This window comes from Echeneis naucrates, chromosome 15 (assembly GCF_900963305.1).
Source record: "Echeneis naucrates chromosome 15, fEcheNa1.1, whole genome shotgun sequence".
In the NCBI taxonomy this organism is placed as follows: Eukaryota; Metazoa; Chordata; class Actinopteri; order Carangiformes; family Echeneidae; genus Echeneis; species Echeneis naucrates.
The window spans coordinates 8,566,371-8,576,152 of record NC_042525.1 but is presented as its reverse complement, the minus strand read 5'-3'; the positions used below and the strand labels follow the sequence as shown (position 1 = coordinate 8,576,152).

The following is a 9,782-nucleotide window of genomic DNA, read 5'->3' as shown; positions in this document are numbered from 1 at the left end:
ACATTCATGGAATGCTAGGATAATTTTTTTTTAACTTGCATTCTGTAAAATATGATCTTGTAAAACGGTCTGCAGGTGATATAAGCAAGATGAGATGTTGTCTCTTGTCATCCTGTTGCTTTCCCATTATTGACCAGTGGCAAAGTGCTGATTGGATTTATACAATCTGATATTAACTGTATTTCTGAGAAAAGGGGGCTTTTCTTTTGTTGAGGTGATGCTGAAATAATATCCTTCAGCCAACCCCCTCACTTAGGGCTTCATTGACCAGCTATGGGGATATCATGGTAGAAATGGGCACAGTTGCTCTTAGTTCTATATTTGAGAATATACACTATTTATGAAAAATGCATGATACTTAGCCAAGACTTCCTTTCCTGTAGTATTCCTGCTACCATGACTGGAATAATGCATGGTAACAGTTTTGCCTTTGAGTTGGTAAATGATGCAACAGCTACAATTTGAAGTTACAGTTTGGTAGGATATCATTACATATCTTTTAATATGATTTAGGGATGTGTGAATCTATATTTTAACTTGAGTATACTTCTGCATTGAATTTATGGAGCTCTGGTGTACCTAGATCATGGGAGAGCCATCAATCCAGCTCGCCCTCATTAACTGTTCATGACCATGATCTACTTTCTCTGCCATAGTCTTGGCCATATCATTAGGCCAAATGGTCTAACGATAGACTTAACAATCTCTTTATTTTTTTGTTAACTATGGCATGAAGCAGACAGTGTCAGATTGAATAATGAGGCATGGTAAAATGCAAGTTCCAGTTCAGGGCTAATCAAACAATTTAAGGTTTATCAACTTATTGCACCATTTTGGCTTGAATCTCTCTTGTGGTGCTGTGCTGTGGAAAATTAGGATGCGGGGGAGATATGGCCCCTGTCATCACTTAAGAGAACAAGTTTGAGATGAGAAATTCTTCCCACCAGCACCACCAAGGATACAAGATGATCATTAACACACAGTAAGTACGTACACAAGCTCACTTGCACAGCAGTTCTTTTGTGGGAGAAAGTTGCAACAGAAGAGCTGGGAGGAGCAGCAACAGCTGTTATGACAGAATTTCTGTGTGATGTTAAGCCTGCAGAGGACAACGTTAAGATGTGCGTGTGAGTTTGAAACACAATCCTTCTCTCTTCTCATGCAATAAAACATGTCATGCAAGACCGGTATTGAATGGAAGGCTCCTCAATGAATCTCAAGTGTTTACATTAAGATGTCATTGCTAATGAGCCAGAATAGGTAGAAGGTGAAAGGAGGAATAATAATGCTAATATTTTTACATGAACAAACAAAAAACATACAATCAGTGATTACATGAAAATCAGTTATGGAGGTTTTGTACAAAATGTCTGCAGTGTTTTTATAGCGGAAATATTTCAAATTTGTGGCCTAAGGAAAGATCCCCAATTGAAAAGTTAGGCTACCACAATACTTTCATGATCAAAGCAAAAAGCAATACACATGCACACACACACTTACCATCCCTTGGGCCTTTGGGAGTAAAGCTTTGGCAGGATCTGATGAACTGCAGCATTGTTACGGATGATTGCCCTCTACCCCAAACCCTCCCCCAAGTCTCAAATGTTGTGACAAATTCTTCTAAAAGCTAAGCGAGGTCATAAAATCTTCTTAGGAACACTTTACTAAGAGGCAATTTAAGACAATGCAAAAAGAAGCAGCCGCAGTTCAGACACTGCCTGAGACCAAAACTGAAGTTGTCTGTCAGTGCCGTGGCCAAGATTCCTTTGTTTGTGTGTGTGTGTGTGTGTGTGTGTGTGTGTGTATTGAAGCGACACAGGTGCAGTCAGGGACGTGGAGGAAGAAACAGGCCTCCTGCCCTTTGAACTTGATCTTGAAAAGAAAGCCGTCTTCCCCTCCTGTCAAATAAGCTTAACTGCTGTGCCTCGGAGCTGTACTCAGCACAAACTGGTCTGGCAAAAACTATGAGCCCTTCATTTATTCACCAAGAGCATTCATATGTTACCAGTTCAAAACCTTTCATCACACACTTGTCTGAAATAACTTCAATGACAGATGCTGACAGCAGCAAGCCATTTTTTCCATGCATGTTGATACTTCATTTCATTTCTGTTCTGCACAGTTCTTGTGTCAGTCCAGCTGAATACTATGTATTTGTCCTCAACACATCCAAGAAATTTGCTTCTTTGGCAGCCAGTTCAGGGAGGATGTGTCCAATTCATATTGGGTTTTTTTTTTTTTTTGATTCTCTGTCCTGATCCTGTAGCCCTATGAATTTTTTTTTACTGTTTCATTAATGATATGGTAAAAAATATAAAAAATAAAAATATGCCTAAAATTAAAAAAGAGAGAATGAGACAGATGTGTGAGAGAAAACAGGACAGCCCAAGCAGGGGTGAATTTAAACTGTTGAAGGCTAAAAGTGTAGCTTTAATTGGAGTTGTGACATTAACTAAGAGATGACACCTGGCCTCAGTGGTTCCCACATCAGTGATGTGCGTCTCAGGGTGAAGAGGAGGAGGGAAGTTTGAGAGGCCGTAAGTGGGGCCTGAGTAGTTCCTTTATCAGCCCTGTGATAGGAGAATGCTCAATGTTCTCCTTGTCTCTGCTTATCACTGCTAATTAAAACATTTGGATTCCTCCGGCTGGCTCTGGAGGAGTGTGTGTCTGTCTTAGCATGTGTGTGGGAGACACGAGTGGAGAGGAGTCAGAGGAAGGAAATGTAGCTGCTTGGAAGACTTCCTGTCCATCTATGGACAGAGGAACCCAGAGTATACACTCCCATTGACGAGCAGACAAGCTGCTTCTACAGATGCATACATCAGTCTGCTGCGGCTCCACTTTTATTTCACATAATTTTGATACATTCAACTTAATATATAGTATAACAAAAATGCCAAAGTATTGAAACCCCTTGTGAGCTTTTCCCTTATTTCACTTGGTGTTCAGACACGGTTAATCTCTTAGCCCTGAACATTGTGTATTTGCTCCTAATGGACACAGAAACACACACACACACACACACACACACACACACACTATGTGTACCAGACCTGTGCTACTTGCATTAAAAACGAGCCTGTCCTTTCTAAATCCTGGGTGGGCTCATCTTTCTATCCTTTCTAATCCTCGTCTCGACCCCTGCCCCTGCTCCTGACAAACACAGACCTGGCATCACGCATTTTATGTACACAATAATTTGACCACTAGGCCACTACACTAGTGGGTCCTTCTTACTCTGCTCAGCTTAAAATAAAAGGCATTTGGTAGCAAAATATTTTTATGAAATAAATTGCAGTGTGATCACACGAGACAGAACAATGTGAGTTGATTAGACTGAACAGTTCAAATTGTGCGCAAAGGTGTGATGTCTAATTCAGTTTGAAACTGGGGGGCTTGTGAAAGCTGATGCTGTTGCCATGTGATGGATGTGTCTCCCCCAGGGGGAGTTGATGTCTTATAGCTTTACTGTAAATGTTTACATTCCTACATGCACTGATGCTATCTGCTAATAGTTTCTGGGACAAGCCTGAAGAGTCCTCTGGGTGGGATTATTGACTTGTGTGTATGTGAGTGTGAGTGTAAGAGAGACAGAGACAGAGAGCGAGAGAGAGAGAGACTGGGTCAAAAGGAGCAGATCTGTCTTTAAACAGAGTTATATTAGCCATGACCTCTCTCCTTCCTGATTCCTGCATTATGTCTGCAAATGGCCAACACATTAAGGGCAACAAAACACACAGCCCTATTCTCCCTGAAGCAGACGTTCGTCTGGTTTAGTTGTCTGATAGAACAACCAACAACTGGCAGGATCTGTGTAATTTTCACAGACGGAGGCCTCTCCCAGTTAAAGATTTGTGTGTGCTTGAAATCTGTTCAATATTGCATTCAGATGTTGGTGCCAGCAGTTGATACGTGAAAATTTATATTGTTTAAATAAACAAGGCCCTTGAGGAATTTATTCCTCTAACAATAGATGCATCGGAAATGCATGTGTAATTGCACTTCAGAGCCCTGTGAGAACTCTGTCAATGGATCTGTATCTGAAAAGTGCAGCCAAGCGCGGATTAGGTGAGCACTGCCATTCCCATGTTGCTCACCGTAGCTCAGCCCCACCCTCAGTGCATTCCTCCCAGCTGAGAAATCAGCAGCAACATAAAATACAAAAGGAAATGACCTGTTAGCACTGGTTGTAATGACTCCCATTTACATTTGCCATTTAATGCTTTGTTAAGTCGTGGAAGCTGCTGCTGATTGTTCAGAGAGGCAGACAAATATATTATTCTGTCTGGCTCCTTTCATTCTGTCTGCTTTGTGAGCTAATTCATGCGGAGAGACAGCTCAAAATGTTTACATACTTTAGCATTACAAATTTACACATACAGTAATGCTTGACGGCTCAGTGGTCAACTGGCTAGAGCACATTCCCTACCAGAAAGGCAGCTAAAGGACTCCCATGAGTGTGACATGACTGAGGGTCAACATGAGACATTGTTGTGTTACATCTCTGATGTAACTTTGTTATGATTTGGTGTTATATAAATAAATCTGATTTGATTTGATGAATCTCTGAAGTGCATGCTTTAGTGTTAAGATTGTATTATAGATAAAAGGAACAAGTGTTTTAAATTACACCCACTCAACACTTTTTAACGGCCACTTGATAATTGTAATAGAAAGTGCAGTTTAGACACAGAGTTTAAAGCTGAAACTCGCGGTAGTAATCCTCGACACTCATATGTGAACATTGCTGGAGTAAAATTGGATTCTTTATGGACTTTTATTTTCAGGTTTTTTATTCCTTAATCCTCTGTCATAATAAAACTGTACTTCCAGTAGCTGAGAGGACAAGTTGAGACCTACAAGTCAAAAAATCAGGTCTCTAAACTTGATTGCTGATATATAATTTGATTATAAAGCTGCATAAAAAAAATCATATTATATTTTATCAATATCTATGTTTGTGAGTGAACATACTTGCATTGATATTTATTCATGGATGTTTGGCTGGAGATGTTGAGCCCTTTGACACATTAATTAAGTCATTACACAAATGAGCTGCAGAGTGTTTGTCGGTCATCTGTCATAGGATATCCTTGTTTTCAGTTTTAATCTGTGATTGTGTTAGTGCTTGTGTGTCTTGCCCAGTTAGACTTTTCAAAACAGTGCTGGAGTTTTCCTACACTTAATCAGTTATACTGATCATTTTACCATATGAAAAGAATAATGCCAACAACACCACCACCAACAAAAAAACTAAACAAAACAACAATAATAATAATAGCAATTAGCCATAGTTGTAATTTTAGTTATCTAATGTAAACTAAGAATCAACATTTGACTTTGTAGATTTGGCCATTAGTTATCTTGATTTTTTTTTTTTTTTTCCAAGTAGTTGAAACCATAATTGAAGAAGAAATTGAAACTAAGGAGGAGTGATGGGTTGATCTGTGCTTTATCCTGATTTTTAGGCAGGTTGCAGTGTTTGCTACAGCCAGTCTTTTCCTCTACATGTAACCATTTTTAAAAAATGTTTAGTGTTTAGTTCATGTTGAGTGAAGAAGATCTGAAATGAGTTTGAAAAAATAAGCTCTTTAGGACAATGTTTAGTGATGCTATTCTCAGGTGAGAAGAGGGACCATTTTCCCATCGAGTTCAACTGGCCTTCTTTTTGTATCCGGGGTCTAAACTCAACTCTTCGTGGTTGTGTTGCTCTCTGCTTTTCTTGTCTTTGTCTTTCTTTCTTCTCTATAGTTTCACATCAGTGTGACATCAGCTTGGATGTTGGAAAAGAAAAAGGCTTATCTAGTCACGGGAGACAGGAATGACAAGAGCAGTAATGCTGCAGCACAATGTGAATAATGAGAGCTCATAGAAAGTGAAATACTTGGAGCCTCAATGCAATGGCCTTTTATGTCACGGTCTTAGTCATCAATGTTTTGAATAGCAAATATAACTTGAGCCAATACAAAATAATTACTTGATTGTGGCCTGCTAACTTAGATTCAAGAGGTGATGTGTTATTTCTTCCGCCCAGAAACTTTTTGTGCACAATGCCAACCACTTAGGACAACTTGAAGTGTTGTTTTGATGTTGAGAGATAAATGAGGTTTGGGTTGGTGCCAGTATGTGGCAGACGGCGATCTTGTCGACCAAAGTAGCTTGTTGTGGGAACTGGGAAGTTGAAGTACTTATTTCAGATCGCATTTCTTTGATGTCACAGCCTCTTCAGTATTGTAATATTGTAACAATATGTTCTAGGTTTATACAGCCATATTTTCCTTATTGTTGATGCACACTGGCACACGCTTCGTACATAACATTTTTGTGTCAAAGTGATGTCACAGAACATGCTGGACAAGTATAGTATTTGTGTTTTTTAAGATTCCTAAACGTATGCAAAACATGTTTTATCTCTAGTGCATCAGTCGAGGCAAAGTATTTTCTGCAGGCTCCATTTCTGCCACACAACCCTGACAGTTCATGCCAACTAGCTGGTGAGTGCAATCAGTTAAGAGCAGTCACCTCATTGAAGAGTTATGCTTTTATTTTCCTATCAAGTGTGGCTATTGTGTTTTTTACTTTGGGATGAGGGCACAGTCTTTTCAGTAGGGTATGATTAATGTGCGCTGTCTTGTGCAGGCCAGCTGGATGGTGCAACATCTCCACAGTCTACTGGCACTCTATGACTCATGCAGCACACAGAGGGTAAAGGCAGATGCAGCAGGACGTGCTACACACAATAAGAGAATTCATCTTACAAAAAAAAGGAAGCAGTAAATACTCACCTTCTGTATTAGTCAGTTAAGTAGGTATTATGTTCTTTGCTTGATGAATATCACATCTCCTTCCGCACAAACACACACACACAATTTTTAAAGAACATATAGTAAATTATGCGTTCGTGCTTCCTTAAGGCAACCTGGTGACTTCTTAAGCTGTCACTTTGCTTTTGTGTACACACGGACAGACCTGTGAAACCTGAGTAATAAACCTCATGTAAAGACTGTCTTTGAGGAGTACTGTTAAGCTTCATGATCAATAAAGATGTCCCATAAATGAAATTAATACCCACTAAAAATGTCATACTTCTTACACTTTGAGAAAAGTAACTTGATGGGTGTATATAAATGTAGGATTCCTCTCAGCTCTGTCTGGTTGTTACACTGTATTCACATACTCTGTGTAAAATTAACAGTTTAATTTAACGTACCTAATCATCAAAGCACATACTTACATTTAACAAGAGGTTATTTTTCATTTTCATTTCATTTGATATTTAAGGATGGTACAAAAATCTGTGTGGGGGAATACATCTTAAATCTTTAAAACTGAAAAGGTTTATCCTAGAAGAGAATGCTAAAATATAAATCTTAGCTGATTAAGTAGAAATATAACACAATGAAATATAAAGTGTCATTGATTATGAGAATATGACCCAGAAGACCAGAGTTTTAACTTTTTAAATTATTCTGTTGTCGTAGTAAAACATTGCAAAATAATGTCCACATTCAAAACTTGGCATTTTAAGCTAGAGAGTTCCTTACACAGAAATAATTAATTCAGCTGACCCTAAAGAGCTTCCTGACACGCCTATGTCATGACATATAATATATGAACACCTTTTTTTTAAATAGTTTTACTGATTTATAATAATTATCAAAGATTAAATTTAACTATCAGATGAAAAAATCTTGTATTTTAGGAACCAATCAAAAGCTCTGATATTGTTTTGCTTCAAAAAGGAACAAAAACACCAAACAGACAAACTATGTCGTCAACCAGTCAGAAAGCGAAGGTGACAGAAATGTGCCAAGAAAGATTCTTCCTACCCAAACGTCCCCTGTGGCGCATGGTTAGTGCCTGAATGGAGACCAGTTCAAACATTCAGACAGTATCTGGAGTGTGTTTGACCTCAGAGCAGCCCTCCACAGGGAATGCTGTTGATGCTGCAGGGCTGGCAGCAGTAGTACAGGTGGGGGTGGTGGTGGTGGTGGTACTGGTAGGCCTGGTACAGCGGCACAGTCACCGGGATGTGCAGCCCGTTCTCCGGGTGGTGGTACTGCGTTTGGCTGTCCCTCACCAGCACTTTGACTGCCACTTTCCCCGGCGAGCTGCACGCCGCCATCTGTCGGCGTTTAGTCTTATATCTCCGGTTCTGGAACCAGATCTTGACCTGGGTCTCTGTCAGTTTCAGGGCTCCGGCCAGGTCGGCCCTCTCGGGGCCCGACAGGTACCGCTGCGCGTTGAAGCGGCGTTCCAGCTCGTGGACCTGCGCGTGGGAGAAGGCCGCTCTGGAGCGCTTCTTGGTGCCGGGCCTGGACTGCTGCTCATCGGATGAACAGCTGACCGTCTCCCCGCTGTCAGGACATCCATCCTCAATCTCCCCTTCCTCCACCTTCTGTGTTTTATCCCGCTCCACACACCGTGAATGCTGCTCCGCGTCTATAGGAAATACAATCATAATGTCTAAAGTCAATGAGTTTTTTTTTTGTTTTTTTTTTGCGCCAGGTTCAGAGTGGGGGCTGCAACATGGCGCTGATAATGAGCAATTTCTCGTTTATCACCTTCACAAAGTTAGAGGATATTCTGAAACAAATTCAGACACTGGCGACTTTTCTCATAACTACAAAACTTAATCTGACGCAGCATGTATACAAATGCATAAAATAAAAATAGACCCAAATTTGATCTTTTTTTCCAGAGCTAAATTTTAAAGTTTCAAGACAGACCTGCTAAATTAAGTTATTTCAAGATGTTACTGTGTGCAAATATACTCTAAATTTAGAAAAGCATCGTCCTGCTGTCACATGAAGCCGCAGACTCTTTACCATCCCAGATAACATCACCTTTTCCGGGCTCAGTTTCCTCTGTGGCCTTCTCGCTGCAGGTATCAGACCGGAGCTTTCCAACAGACACACTTAGGTCTGAATCAAGTCTTTGCGGCTGGAGGCGGTTCTCCTCCACATTGAGTGATATTACAGGAACTCTGGTGCAATCTTGGGTGGTGCAGGTGTTTCGCTTCGGTGCGCAGACCGTCTCCGGACTACTGCCATCACGTCCGGTGAGGATGTTTTTGATGGAGAAGGACGAAAAAGTTAATGTCATGATTGAAGTAAATGTACACAAACTCCGTCAAGATCTTAGTAGGAGGCATCAAGAGTCGAGCTGCTCTACAGCAAACGTCCCTGCAGATTCGATCTTGTCACCGTTCTCTTTAATTGCTTCATTTAATTGTGGGTAACAAACCTCGGTCTCCTAATGAACAGCCTGTAGCAGGTCCTGTCAAGTGTATTACAGCAGCAGCAGCCCCAGTTGATTTGTGATAGGCTGTTTTCTCTGCCCGGTCCCTCCCATGCACCGCCCAGCTTCATCCTGGAGTCTGCTCCAATTCAAACTCAGGACGGGCAGCTGTGATTTGGAAGAAGAGCTATTTCACTTTGGAAAATGTGATTTTTCTTTATTACTACGTCACTTCACTAATACGAAGAGCAGCTTAAATTGGCTGATCGCTCCTTATGGCTACACTTATTTAAGTCTTTGCAGTATGTGGAGGGAAGTGGTGAGCAAACATGAACATTACCATGCACATTAGACTTTAAACAGTCAAACCGGATGCTCGGTGTGAAGTATTTTTACAAAACGGAGTTGATCTGCCTCCTTGTGTTTTGTCAGACATTTATCATATGTGGATTGTGCTAAGAAAAGAAGATGCGTGAAGATCCTCATGCGTGCGTAAAAAAACAACGTTGTGACAAGGTTGTTTTAAATCCCCGCACTATAAT

At 40.6% G+C, this 9,782-nt stretch overlaps 1 protein-coding gene across 1 annotated transcript; it reads right to left on the bottom strand.

Moving 5' to 3' along the window:
* Nucleotides 1-5,368: 5,368 nt before the first annotated feature.
* Nucleotides 5,369-9,272, bottom strand: nkx3.3 (NK3 homeobox 3). Its single transcript, XM_029521875.1, has 2 exons — nt 8,847-9,272; nt 5,369-8,442 (listed from the first exon to the last, which is right to left on the bottom strand). The coding sequence occupies exons 1-2, from the start codon at nt 9,103-9,105 to the stop codon at nt 7,913-7,915; spliced, it is 789 nt and encodes a 262-aa protein (XP_029377735.1). The 5' UTR covers nt 9,106-9,272; the 3' UTR covers nt 5,369-7,912.
* Between the last annotated feature and the right edge of the window lie 510 nt (nt 9,273-9,782).